The 15,017-nt window shown below is 46.5% G+C and overlaps 1 protein-coding gene across 1 annotated transcript in view; it reads right to left on the bottom strand.

Moving 5' to 3' along the window:
• CLTRN (collectrin, amino acid transport regulator) overlaps positions 1-15,017 on the bottom strand; it is a 38,246-nt gene that overhangs the window by 15,749 nt on the left and 7,480 nt on the right. Inside the window, exon 3 of the mRNA XM_090063213.1 lies at positions 9,686-9,771. Within this exon, the coding sequence (XP_089919339.1) occupies positions 9,686-9,771 (86 nt within the window). The remainder of the gene's footprint in view (positions 1-9,685; positions 9,772-15,017) is intronic.

Below are 15,017 nucleotides of genomic sequence, written 5' to 3'. Positions count from 1 at the left end.
GGTTTCAAGAAGATCGGTGCAGGGGTTTGGGGGGAGCTGTACCTCAAGCTGCAGACAAGCAAAACTCGTGCCATGGGTGCTTGTGACAGACTGTGTCTGTCTTGGGGCAGTTGATTGTCTGTATTGATTATTTCCTCTCCTTAGTCTGTGGTTTTGTAGGTGTTAAACCTTGCTAATTAACTCATTAACATTAATGAGTTAATTAGCAAGGATTAACATCTACAAAACCACAGACTTTGGAAAAACAACAAAGTTATAGATATTTCATTAATTCCCCATTATATCCTATAGCTGGATCTCCGAGGCAGCTCCAAAGCTTTGGAGCCGCTTCGGATGGATCAAAGCGGGAAACTGATCCGAAGCTCCAGATTGGATCACTGGCATCTGAAGCAGCTGGATCTGAAGCCAGATTGAATAGCTGCCTACTCACACAGGCCTAATAGAGACCTCTGTGGAGCTTGCCTGACTTTAGAACAGGGGTGGGCAATTATTTGGGATGGAGGGAGTTTTGGTGAGCTGTTGTGGGCTGGGTCAGCAACCCCCCCTCCCCCCCCGCTTCTTCTGCAACACGTCACCAAAACTCCTTGAACCTTGAGCTGTCACTGCCCAGTGCTCCTGCACCCAGCTCCAGCCCTAGGATCTCCATGGAAACTGACCTGCACACAGGGAGGGTGCACTAGGCTGGGTGGATGGAATGGGGTTGAGGGCAGGTGGGGAGCAACATCTGGGACCGGGACAGGAGGATGGGGCTGGGACCAGGACCAGGACCAGGACAGGGATTGAAGGGTGGTGACAGCACAGAGATGGGGCTTGGGGCAAAGCCATGATCCTCTCCCAGCAAGCCTCTGCTTGTGGAATGGGAGCCCATTGCAAGGACATATGGGCAGCAAATAGTAGCTCTGCTCCAGGCCTGCCTACCAATTCCAGTCCTGCCACTCCCTACCTGCTTGTGGCCCCGTCCCGTTGACTCAGACAAGTGCGCCCTGCCAAAGTGGTTCCTGATCCAGTCTCCATAGAGACCCCACCCACCTGCTCCATGCAGCGCCCCGGTGGTGGTTACATGGCAGACAGGCCGGGATGCCTGGCAGTGGGGCTGGGTCCAGTGGTGGCTATGATATTAGCAGTGGCAGCCAGAAGGCTGCTGGGAAGTGGAACCTGGTGCCATGCTGCCCTGGTCCTACTGCACACCTGAAGGTGGTGGGACCAGCTGCATGCAGCACAGCTTGGGCTGCCATATTTTGCCCACCCCTGCTTTAGAACAACAGCACAAGACCGGAGATTGGGTAAAGAAATAAGTACAGTCCTGAAGTTGTCTTTGGTCACCTCTGTGACACCATCAATTTTTCTATGGCAGCACAAAGTGAAAGCAAACAAACATCCCTACTTTTTGTTGCACCACAAATGCCCAAATTTGTGGTCACAAAAAAAGGTAGTAATAATTTGTGTTGCTTTATTGTGGAGGACATCTATTTGCTTATGATGGAAAAGTGTGAGCAATCTGAAGCTTCCTGTACTCTAGTGCCCTTTCTGCAGGCTTGAGAGACCTGATCGTGGCATCCCAGGAATTGCCAGGCAGAACTGGGCCTCTCAAGCCCAAAGTTTTTTCTGTTTGAAGTTTAACACATTCTTTCTGCATTCTTTTTGTTAGCCACACAACGTGACTGCAATGGTATGAATTATCACACAAGTGGAAATAGGAAATACCATCTAAAAGAAAAGCTTTATGTGATATCCATATTATGACAGCATTTACAGACTGGCACTTATTTTCTCTCAGTCCATCTTGGCGTTTACCAAGTCTCCTCTGAACTAGCACAAACAACAGCATTATTTATGTCAAAGGATTTATCCCACTCTGATTAGGTTGATGAAAAGAGGCAATGAAGCACCTACTCAACTTTCCTCATTTACTGAGACACAACCCTGGGATCTCCAAGGGCACATCTGGGTAAGCAGGGAAAGACAGTTTCCCTGTGTACCCAGATACACCTTGAGGATCTCTGAGGATGTATCTGGGTAAGGATGAAAGTCAGGGTTTCCATGCTTACCCATATGCATCTCAAACATGGGGATCCCAGGGCCATGTCTGGGTAAGTGGGGAAACTGCTGACACATGCTTCACAGGGAGGCATGGGTATGCACAGGTCCTGGTGTGGAGGCACAGGGCACCAGGGGATTCCATGGCTGCCATACCACCCTGCACTGACCTGTGTGAAGCATTAAGTGGGGTGAGTCCCAGCATGGAAGCACAGGAGCATCAGGGATATTCTGGCTCCCAGGTGTCCATGCTACCCCACAGGGGACCTGCACTGACCCATGCCTCCGTGTGACGCAGGGGTTACAGAACAGAGGAGCAGCATGACACAGCAGCTGGAGAATTTCTAGCACCCTGTGCCTCCATGTTGGGATCCAAGCAGACCCATGCTTCATACAAAAAGCACAAGTCATTGAGAATTCCCTAGCTCCTGTGCTGCCCTCCACATCTGCACTGGATCTGCACAGACCTGTGCCTGTGTATGTGAGGCATGGGTCAGTGTGGGATCCAGCATGGGGCAGAGAGGGGAACATGTCACCAATTGTCTGTACTGGGGCCTAGAACATGATGCAAGACAATGGGAGACCTGTGTTTCTCCCAATAAAATGGATCAGCTGTGGCAAGATGCACCCCACTACAGCTGACTTGCTTCACTTTGGTGACATCTGTTTATATCCTAAGGTGAGACTGGAAGGCAGGAAGGGTGTGGTTTGTATATGTTCTCTGACTATTGCTGGGTATTGTTAATAGAATGCTTTGTTTAATGAAGAAGCAAGGATTTGGGGGAATGATGTCTTTTAGTGAACCAAAAGCAGGGTTGGGACAAAGTTAGATTACTTACTGAATGATGTTTTATTTATTTATGTTTTGTGTTATTTATTTTATGTATCTTGTATGCTTTTTATTTTGATGGTGCAAGGTTGCTGTAAATAGTGACTGTAAATAGTGTTTTGGTTCCAGAAATTGTAATGTGGTGTATGTAGAGATGTAGCAGAACTGTACCACAGCAGCTGCCTGTTCTCCCACTGTCTCTCACTCCAATCCTAGATAAGGGGCTTTTTTACCCATGTTAAATGGCAGGGAGAACCTCTTCTTGGATCTAAGTAAATATGGCACATAGATAAAAGGGAAAAATTAGACTTCTGTGCTCCCAAAGCTTCTACTTCAATCTGTCCGCAATATTTATAAAATTTAAGTAGTTTTATTTCCCCCAAAATGTTGACAAGATACATAATTGGCAAGTGAGGGACTTTTGGCCAATAGCTGGCACACTCTCCTCAGCTTTTCACCATGACTTCAGTGGCAGGTTCATGTGGAGAGAGTTTGCAGGATCGGGACCTCAAGGCTTCATCCAAGTTACTGCCATGTTTATTAGGTGTGCATACTCCTAAATTCCTCTGTTTCTCAGTTTTGTAGATCAGAGTATAGTAGGGCTGGAATCAAACTGATGTACACAGAGATGGATCTCAGCTACGAAATTGGGGTCTGCACCTTTTGGCAAGCATTCTCAAAGTGTAGTGAAATCTGCATCGTAGTTGTGGAAGTGGTATATGGGGTGGAGTAACAGAGTCAGCATAACTTACCCCTGAAATGCTGAGAACAAAATCAGCATCCTTGCTAGATTCTTGGAGCAGGGATAAAAGGGGATTCGCTTTATTAGTTACAAGGTTTTGGCACAGGAGCTGCAGGCAAGCCAGCAGGCTGTGACAGGTGCGTCTATGTTTATACCATTAACAGGAGAATGCAATTACTCATTTTTAATAGTTGAGCCCCAAGATTCATGAAGTATGTAAATTTTGCTTCCTTTTAGCTCCCTGTTGTGTGTAAAATCCTTGCTTGATTATAATCAGCCAGAACTTGGCTTCATTGCTTCTTTTCATCAACAGAATCAGAGTGGGGTAAATCCTTCAACAAGAATAATGCTGTTGTTTGTGCTACTTCAAAAGAGACGGGGTAAACACCAAGATGGACTTAGGTAAAATAAGTGCCAGTCTGCAAATCCCTTCATAGCATGGATATCACATAAAGATTTTCTTTTAGCTGGTATTTTCTGTTTCTACTTGTGTGATAATTCATACCTTGCTATCATGCTTTGTGGCTAAGAGGAAGAATGTGTTAAGTTTCAAATCGGGAAAAGTAGATTCATTATTTAAATTGTAATTGTGTATGTGTTTAAATGTATGTGAACACCTTTTTATTGCCTTTTAGGAAAATCAGGTAACATTATGCTACCATGGAAATGATAGATGAATCTTATAATTAGAATGACACTTTAGAAATGATTATAGAGTCCATAAGTTACATCTTTAACATATAGTCAGCTACATAGCAAAGCAGCAGGCCAATGTCCTCCCTAAAGCCCTGTAGGGCTGCTGGTATACTAAGGTATTGTCTATACTGTGTCGCAGAACCCTTGGTCTCTGGTGGATCTGAAAGCAGGCACTGGGAATGAGTCTGGAGCAGCCTCTGGGTAACCTTCTGGCTTGCAAGTGCATCAGTATACTTGGGTGGGCAGGTTGTAGTTGGTCATGTCCTCCTTAAGACCCATCACTGACACAGTATAGATAAGTCCTTGGAGGCTTTTTCTGTGAAAAATACTCACTGAGCCATAACATCCATCTTAACATAATACTTCTACATCTAAGACTGCCAGAATATTTGTATTTTCATTTCTAAATGAGGTTTGTTTTTTGCCTGCTGTTCAGCAGGGGATCTGGAATTTTTTTTTGCATAGTGATATTAAGAAAGAAACAGCAACACCTAGTTCTCCTTTTTGCATGAAAATGAATGTTCTCACATTCTTTCTCTTCTAAAGATTAACCTGTTTCTAACACAAAGAGATGCCTTATTTTGAGCAAGTCATAGAAATCAGTGTTACCAACACAAACCGTGGAGGATCAATTGTTAACACTGAGCAATCAAAGGTTGGCATACGCAGTTCATAAACTTATGCATTACAGCATCAATTACAGGCCCTGTTGAGCTGGGAATAAAGGATTTGTATTTGTTGGCTAAAGGAAAAGTTAGACTCTTCAATGAATATTCATTTTCTGTTGATAATTACATAGTAGCTTTGTTGATACTGTGTTTTTTCTGCCCCATGCAACCTTGCAAATTTTAAATGTCTTTAAATGTTAATTGAAGTTAATGAATCTGTGATTTCTTGTTAAAATTGGAACTGAGTGATTGATTTTAGATTGAAATTTGGATTTCCCTGGAAGCTTTCCCTATCTTCCTAAATGAAAGTAGGATCTGGGAGGGTCTTACTAGCAATACAGAGGCAGACACAGGCATCAGCTGCTGACTTGCTCTCCATTCTATGACAAAAGCTAGTCACTGTAACAAAGAGAATCTCCATTTAGGCTTGCTGTAGGAATCTAACAAACTAACTCTCAGCAACTAAGGGAGAAGGTATTCAGACTCTGCTAATCCACCAGATAAACCTTTCTCTCTCTGAGGAATGATCCCGGAAGTTAATCAGCTGTGGCTTTTTTGTAGCCCTCAAACAGTGGTAAGAGCTTTGGTGCAACCCAGAAAGGGGACTCTGTGCCCTCCCTTTCCCTCAAAAGAGGATGCCATGTACAGCTGGCACAGTTTGTGCAGTGCAGAAGATCCTAGTGAGATGTCTCCATAGCATGTGACCCATATGGTGTGCCTTTGAAGTTGGATAGCCCTGCTTTCTACTCAAACTTAAATCCAGTTGATATTTGCAAGATATTTTTCTGCTTCTGAACCAACGTATTGTTATTTCTATTATCCTGGCAAACAATAATGATGTTAATAGGGCATGAAGTTTTTGCATGGGGTGAAGAGAACACTATTTTGAATGCTAAACATCAGTAAAATGTTTTGCATAAAAAATAAACACACAGAACCAGATCTTCATAAACTCGCAAACAGGAAATGTGAACAAATTTGAAAAATCTTCATGTTTTTTTCCCTGAGTAAAATGTATTGTTTTGCAGTGGTGTTCTCATTTTTACATCACCAGTTTCTGTGGAGATTGAGAAAATCAATGGCTCTCCAGTTCAAGCAAAAACAAATCAAAATGAATGTGATAGTGAACCAAACACCTCAATTATGGGTGGGATTGTTCCACTTAAAGAGTGATGTCCTGTAACATAAACATAGTATGATTCTGGGTAGCTAATCTCTCTGCTAATGTGGAGAATGCTCTATCAGATGCAGTGCTAGCTTGGACTGGTTTTGATTAAAGTAGATCCAAAACTCTGTCTCAGTACCCTTCTAAAAACAAGATGTTTTCAATAGTTTTAATGAACACAGAAAAATTATAAATGCAAATTTATTCTATATCATTTTCATCCATTAAAAATGAACATAAAAGACGTAAGATCTGTCGTACTTACACTGAACAAAATCTACCTAATCTAGTAGCCCATATCATAGCAAAAGCCATTTATGAGAGGAATTATGAGAGAGAGGAGTAAGAGGCAATATTATGGAGCAGGATTTCAGCCTGAGCATAACCAGCAATTGGCACATAACCTGAGCTAAAAGTAGCAGGGGAAAGAGTCCCCCCTCTGGAGCTGGGACCAGGCCAGGCAGCCTTGCATACAGCCTCCCTTCCCTCTCCCCCTGCTCTTCCCCCACCACTGAGGGGTGGGGAGAGGGGGCTCCATGCAAGGCTACCTGGCCCCAGATGAGGACTCTTCCCCAACCCCCCCCATGGAGTGGGGGGGGGGCTCTGTTCTATGCTGGGGGGTACTCTTTCATCTCCTCTTCCCTCTGCCCCCACCTCCACCTCCAAGGTGCAGGGAGGGGGGCTCTGTGCAGGCTGCCTGGCCCTGGCCCCAGTGGGGACACTTCCAGCCACAGCCCCAGAGGAGACACTCCCCCCCTCCCACGGGGAGGGGGAGGGCTCTGTTCAGTGCTGGGGGGGAACTCTTCCCCCTCCTCCTCCTCCTCCCCTGCTCCCCACAAGCCAGGTCACAGGGAGCAGCTTTAACAGAGCTGCAGCTGCCAGGGGTGGCCCCAGCCCTGCAGCCCAGCCCAGCCTGGTCTCACTCAGCCCTGGCTAAGGCAGCTGCGTGGTGGGACTGGGCCACCCCTGGCATGTGCAGCTCAGTGACGGAGAGGTGTGTACAGCCAGGCAGCTGCTTCCCCTGTCAGTGAGCACAGGCCAACATGTGCTGCCAGCCGGGCAGTGGCTTATCCAGCCCTGCTCAGAGGCTCTGCATGGTGGGCGACTGCCAGGCTCTAGGCCCACGATACATCCGAGTGGGCCTGGATAAGCCACTGCCTGGCAGCCGCTGGACACGCACACCAGGCTGTGCTCGCTGACAGGGGAAGCAGCTGCCTTGCTGCGCTTTCCTCCCTGTCACTGAGCTGTACCCGCTGGGGATGGCTGTGCTCCTGCAGCCCAGCCTGGCCCCACCAAGTGGCTGCCTAGGCCTGGACTGAGCGAGGTCCCATCTGGGGCTGGGCAGCATTGCATGGATCCCCCTCTCCCCACTCCTCAGTAGCTGGGGAGAAGAAAGGGGAAAAGTACCCCTCTGGGGCCAAGCAGCCTTGAAGTGCCCCCCTCCCCTCACCCCATGTTGGCAGGGGGGGAAATAGGAGGAGGGTGAAGAGCCCCTTGAGCACTGAAGAGAGCTTCCCTCCGCGCCCCGCAGTGGTGGGGGAGAGGGAGGAGGGGGAAGAGTTCCCCTCTTGGGCTGGGCAGCCCTGTGTGCCAGGATTGTTCCCAGATGTCAGGGAGCTGCTGGGGAGGGCACAGCTCTCCCCTTCTCCTCCTCCCCACCCTCCCACACCCCACCAGCAGGCACTCCCTGTTCCCACACTCTCCAAACTTTGCAGGCCAAGGTGGGGGTTTAAACCCCTCCTAAGTCTAACTCAGGCCTGTGGAAGCCTAGCCATGCCTCCCCCCACCCCCCAGCTCAGCTTTCCTGTTGGAAGGGAGGGCTGCTCTAGCACCTATGGGCTTCTGGCCTGAGCCACTGCATGCATATGTGGAACATCTATCCACTTGCAAAGCAGTTCACTCTCTGCAGGTTAGACTAACCTGCAAAGGTTGAATCAATTCAGGCTCGGACTTTTTGAATGCCTGTTCTTAGCCTAGAGCAGTGGTCTCCAAAGTGGGGTGTGTGCACCCAAGGGGGTGCGCAAGACAATCCATTGGGGTGCAGGAAGAAAATATTAGAACTTCTATTTATATTTATTTTATTTCATCTTTATCTCATCCTTTTTTATTTCTATTTTTGTGTATGTTTTATAATGTACATAATATATCAGTATAGTAGTACATGTATATAATTTATAAAGAAATATACATATATTGGGGGTGCATGCTCAAAAATTTTTTACTGATGGGGTGCACGATCAAAAAAGTTTGGAGACCACTGGCTTAGAGGACAGATAATCCCAAGCAGAGGGGCTGCACACTCTCTCACTCTTTGTCGTGTCTCATAGGACTCAAGGGCTTATAACTGCTTTAACTGAGTCTTCCATGGCCTCCTATCTTGCACAATCTCCTTTAACCTTGTCACATCTTCACCTATCCCTTGACCTCTCATGCCTACACCATGATCCAGAAGGATCAATGGTTGCCTGCTACTATCTTCCCATCATTGCCTTGGTCTACTTCAAGGTCTGATACCCTCCACTTCAGCTTCCACAATCTGCCTCACACGCCTTTTTCCAACAGTTCTTGTTATATGCCCTGCCTGTTTCATTCTCTGCAGTCTTATCTTAAGACATCGGGTCCTTTGTAATAGTCCATCAGCCTTTTACTCCATACTCCATTTCCTTGTACTATACCAAATGTTTCACTTAGCATTTTATTTTAAAAAACTTGCAGCCTTTTTTCCATTTGCCTTGTCAGTGTCTAGGATTCACGTCCATATAAAAGGACCCTTTGAACAATTGTATGATAAAGCTGGATTTTAAGGTTTCTTGAGATTTTCCTTGATGCTGTTATTTTACCTAGGCTTACCAGGCATATATTAGCACTGGAAATTCTTGCTCTGATTTCTTCAGTTATTTGATTGCTCTCAGTGACTGTTGTTCCTAAATATTTAAATTCCTATACCTTTTCCATATTGTCATTCCCTATTCTTATTTTCCTGTGATATTGAGATTTATTAATGGATCTGTTCACGTATTTACTCTTGCTGACATTGATAGCAAACCCAGTTTCTTTGGCATTTGATTAAGTGCACTAACACAGCTAAATATCTTCTGATACCTGAGCTAGTGTAGATATCTTTACAGGGCTCTATGTTGCCCTTCAGGGCAAAGGAATTCTGGTATTGTCATGCCTAACCAAGAAACCACATTTCATTTCTCAGTATTGCCACCTGTGTCCTTGTTTCCCCCTCCCTCCCACTTTTGTCTCTCAGAACCCTCACTCATCATGTCATGTTACATTTTTTGGCACGTTCACTACTGGGGTAAATTGGTGCGGTTTCACTGGGGTCATGGGTTGTGAGTATTTATACCAGAGAATTTGATGCATAGCCCTGCTTGGAGAGGATACTGCAAGCATACAGCTTGGCAGCTGCCATAATGCTAACTGTAGTGAAGTACTTAAGTTCTAACTACTGTTTATTCCTGTAACTTTATGCATCAAAGTATGTTTCATCATTAACCATATCTGAAATATATATATGGGAAAAATGAGTATGTACTTACTGAGTTGTCTTCTGGCTGGAGTATCTCCTCATTGCAAAAGCCACCATTGCTTTGAAAAGGTATTCTTCACTTGCATCCCAGGCATACTGTAAAGACAGACAAAAAATGAACAGTTTTTGCAATACTACAGGGAGGAATGGGGGCTCGATAAAACACAACTTGAAATATTATATCAGTCAAAAACAACTGTTTCACTGATTATGCTATGGCAATAACTTCTCAAATATTGTGTGTTGGACATAAAGGATTTTTAAAATGCCTGAATCATGCACTCATATTTGTACATTTTAAAAAGCACAATGTGCTTTTGTACAATATCCAAAAAATTCTAACTTCACAAAAAACTGAATGGCTTGACTCTTGTCAGACTGACAGAACTGGAGATCTAATTTTTTTGCTCAATTATGAGATGTATCAGCAAAAGCTTTCTCATGTTGCTGCACCAAAAGGCTTACGTCCTCTGCTAAACCAACCACCTCCAGAAATAAGTTGGCCATCCACTCCACCTGCTCATGCTTACTTGCTTCCCCTTCCACAAAAAATAAGAACAGTAATGGTACATGCCTGTACACAGAGAAGTAAAACTGAGGTTAGCTCTATTCAATATATGTTCTTATTGGAGAAAGCAGATGCACCACACTTGCAACATTCTTATCCTCTGGACACCCCCAAAAAGGAATATCACATGCACATACACATCATTGTGGATTATTACTGCATGTATAGAGACAGAAGCACCCAGACCCTTTCAATAAATAAAACACACCACCAAAACATGGGCTTCAGCAGTATCTTTGGTCTTGGCCTCTTCTCTCACAATTATTAATTTTGGTTTCATCTTATTTTGACGACCTCAGTATGCTGTGGACTTTCATCAGAATTTTTATGCTTAATTCTAATGACTCACAAAAGAAGAACCACGTTTCTATAACAAGAGCTATGATCCAGACAGAGTGGTTTAAACATTCTCTCTGCAAATTACAGTTTCTTGGAAATAGGTTAACAGAGTCAGAACAAATGCTTCCTGCATTTGTTCAGTGTACTTTACCGCAATCATCCAGAAAAAAGTGCCTATTCTTTAACTTTCAGTATAAAATGAGCAAACCCATAACCCAAAAGTGCAGCAACTTATGGTAACCCCACAATTGACCTTGAACCCTCTTTTCCAGTAGACAATTCCTGCACTCTCAAAATAGCACTACAGAACCAAACACATCAGAATAACTCAGTGCTGAACATCACAAATTTTGATTTTTTTTTAATGCACAGAGTTGAAAATGTTCAGGGATTTCACTCTTTCTGCAGAAAAATGGGACAGTGGGCCATCCCACCTTCTTTTCTGATTCTTTTTTGAGCAGGGATTCAGATAAGGGAAAAGGCATGAACTTATAGAGGTATTAACCATATGATAAACTAAAATAATAAATGAAGAGGTTTTAAATGGGCTTTTTGAGATAAGGACTAGAAGAGGAACTTCTATGGACTACGGGTGTGTGTAGATGAAACGGGCCCTAAATTGAAGGGGGTTTTTAAAAACACGACTTCAATTTAGAGTGAAGTAAACCCCCTCGTGTCATACATATACCTGTGCACTTATCTGCCTCTCCGGCAGTGGGGAGGGGAGGGCATGCTTCCAGCAGGCAGAGTGGTCCCTGGGCTGTGGGGTGGGCTGGTGTTTCCCTCCGCAACAGCAGTGGTCCCCGCCAGGCACACCCCTCTGCAGATACCCAGCTTAGGTGGACCCAGGGGGCATTGCAGCCACGGAAGGAAGCATCAGACCCCTGCGCAGCTCAGGTAGGCTCCACTGCCAGGCAGGCAGGCCTCCAGGCTGCTGCCAGGCTGCCTGCATGGGCTTCCTGCAGAGCCCCTGAGCTGCATGGAGCCTGGTGCTTCACTCACCAGCTGTAGGGCCAGAAACTAAAACTCCTTGGAGGACTTTTAGTTTGCTGCACCCCAAGTTATTTAAGGCCCATTACGCCACCAGATTTACTACAGCAGGTGGAATTACTGCACAGTACACTGCCAATGCATGCAAACACCAACACTATTGAAGCAGTGCAAAAGCATTTAACCCACTTCAAAGTGTTTGCACACATGCCCCTCATTTCATCTACTCACAGACAACAACTCAGGCTTTGGCTGGGGTTATAATGGAAAAGTAAATGTGGACTCCAGGGATAAGCACAGACGGTCAAAAAAGCCTGAGCCAGAATCAGTTCAATCTTTGCGGGTTAGTCTAAGCTGTGTAAACTGAAGTGAACACACATTCACATTTGATTCTGGAAATGTAGCCACATGCCTGCAGTGGGCCAGGCCAGAAGCCAGGGAATGCTAGAGCATGCCTTCCCGCTCATCTGGAGTAGACAGCATGGGCCAAGGCTAGCCCGTTCACTGTGCAAGAAGGGGTTTGCAGAGGAAGTGCAAAGTATTGTGGGATTCTGGGGGAATGTAAGTTAACTTGAATCTGCAGGGGACCTGTGACAGAAGTTCAATAAACTGATTTAACCTAAATCAATTAAGTCTTATTCTACATCCGTCCAGATTTATCTTCAACTAGTTTTGGCCATATTGAAAACAGTTTATGTGCACTAAACTTCTGTTATGTTATAAATTTGAACCAGTTACACTGGTTTATGTGTAAGTTCTGTTTCATAGTTTCATAGTTGGTAGGGTCAGAAGGGACCTGAGCAGATCATCAGGTCCGACCCCCTGCCATGGCAGGAAAGAGTACTGGGGTCAAACGACCCCAGCAAGGTGTACATCTAGCCTCCTCTTAAAGACCCCCAGGGTAGGAGCCAGCACCACTTCTCTTGGAAGCTGGTTCCACATCCTAGCGACCCTGATAGTGAAGTAGTGCCTCCTGATGTCTAATCTGAATCTACTCTCTGCCAGCTTATTTCTAATCAATCCTGGTAGTGCTGGGGGGAATAGGGACTCCCCCAATGCCTACTGGTCCCCTCTGACTAGTTGGTAACAGGCCACTAGATCCCCGCTCAGCCTTCTCTTGTGGAGGCTGAACAGGTTCAGGTCCCGTAGCCTGTCCTCATAATGCCTTCCCTGCTGCCCCCTGATCATGCAAGTGGCCCTCCTCTGGACCCTCTCCATGTTATCCACATCCCTCTTGAAGTGCGGTGCCTAGAACTAGACGCAGTACTCCAACTGCAGCCTTCCTGACCAGTGCCGCATAGAGGGGGAGGATCACCTCCTTGGACCTGCTTGAGATGCATCTGTGGATGCATGACAAGGTGTGGCTGACCTTCCTGACTGCATCTCCACACTGTCGGCCCATGTTCATTTTGGCATCAGTAATGACTCCAAGATCCTTTTCTGCCTCTGCACTGATGAGAAGGGAGTTCCCCAGCCTGTAGGTATGGTGCTGCTTCTTCCCCCCCAGGTGCATCACCTTGCACTTCTCAGTGTTGAAACCCATCCTGTTCTCATCCACCCACCCCTGTAACCTGTCTTGGTCCAATTTAAGCCTATTCCTCCCTTCTAGCATGCCCACATCCCCCCACATCTTAGTGACATCTGTGAATTTGAACAGGGTGCTTTTTACGTTGAACAGCGCAGGCCCGAGGACTGAGCCCTGTGGAACCCCACTGCCCACATCCCTCTGGGTCGAATAAGACCCGTCCACCACCATGCTCTGGGTGCAGCCCTCCAGCCAGTTAGTGACCCATTTGACTGTGTAGGTGTCGATGCCACAGTCCGCTAGTTTTTTAATGAGAATGGGCTGAGAGACAGTGTCAAAGGCCTTCCAAAAGTCCAGAAAGACTTCTGCTACCCCTGTGTCTAAGGATTTTGTGACCTGGTCACAGAAGGCCACCAGATTGGTCTGACAGGACCTGCCTCTAATGAACTCATGTTGGTTGCCCCTAAGCATAATCTCCCCTGCTGGCCCCTCGTGCATATGCGTCAGAATAATTCTCTCAAAAAGCTTAACCAGGATCAAGGTAAGACTATCTGGCCTATAGCTTCCTGGGTCCTCCTTCCTCCCTTTTTTGAAAATGGGAACCACATTGGCCCTTTTCCAGTTCTCTGGCACCTTGGCAGAGCACCATGAGCGCTCATAAAGCCGTGTCAGGGGTCCCGCTATGACCTTTGCTAATTCCCTCAGCACTCTGGGGTGGAGATCATCAGGACCTGCTGATTTAAATACATCCAGTCCCTCCAGAAGTTCCCTGACTAGATCCACACTGACCCTAGGCCTGGGTGCACCTCCCCTGGGGTTTACGGGGGTCCCAGTGCGGGGGAGTGACCCAGTCCCTGCTCAGGAAAATGGAGGCAAAGAAATTGTCGTCTGGTGCAATGACCAGATTTCCTAGTGTGTCTTGCAGAGGCCCCACGTTACCTGGTATCTTCTTTTTACCCCCTATGTATTTAAAAAAGGACTTCTTGTTGTCCTTGATCTGTGTAGCTAGTCCCAGTTCAATCTCTGCCTTGGCCTTCCTGACTGCCCCCCTACAGCCCCGAGCAACCGAGGTATAGTCCTCCCTGGTAATGGCCCCTCCTTTCCTTTGGGTGTATGCCTCCTTTTTAGCTAGGAGATGTTCCTGTATGCTTTTGGTGAGCCATGGGGGCTTTTGTGCCCTCTTGCCCCCTTTGATCGGTGTTGGGATTAATTCCCTTTGGGCTTGGAGGATCATCTCCTTAAGCAATGACCACTGTTCTTGGACACCCGACTCCTCTCCCCTCCAGGACCTCAGTGCCTCCCCAACTACTCTCCTTACCTCATTGAAGTCTACCCTCCTAAAGTCCAGGGCTGCTGCCTTGCTGCAGGACTTTGCCACCTTGCGCTGGATGGTGAATTCCAGCAGGTGATGATCACTGTTGCCTAGGTGGTTGAGCACCTGCAGACCCCTCGCCAGGTTGTCACCCATGGCCAGGACCAGGTCCAACAAGGCATCTCCCCTGGTGGGGCTGTGCATCTCCTGGGTTAGGTGGAGGTCCTGTATCTCGGCTAGGAACCTACATGAGCGGTCAGACCTGGCTGACTGCTCTTCCCATCAGATGTCTGGAAAGTTCAGGTCACCCATGATGACCACATCCTTTGACCTAACTACCTCTGTGAGCTGACTTAAGAATTCCCGGTTTAGCTCTTCCCCTTGGTTGGGTGGTCTGTGGTAGACCCCCACTGTTAAGTCCCTTTTCCCCTCAACTTCCTTGTATTCTAACCCAGAGCACTTCAATGTGCCCCTCTGCTGACCTTGTGCTACTTACTGAGGATGTGTATTCCTCCTTGACATAGAGTGCCACACCCCCACCTTTCCTCCCTGTCCTATCCCTCCTGTACAGCCTATAGCCCTTGATATTCAGCGCCCAGTTGTGCGTT

Source organism: Crocodylus siamensis, chromosome 1, assembly GCF_052110815.1.
Source record: "Crocodylus siamensis isolate JL-2025a chromosome 1, ASM5211081v1, whole genome shotgun sequence".
NCBI lineage: Eukaryota > Metazoa > Chordata > Crocodylia > Crocodylidae > Crocodylus > Crocodylus siamensis.
Note: the sequence above shows the minus strand (reverse complement) of the source record. Positions and strands in the feature narration are given on the sequence as shown.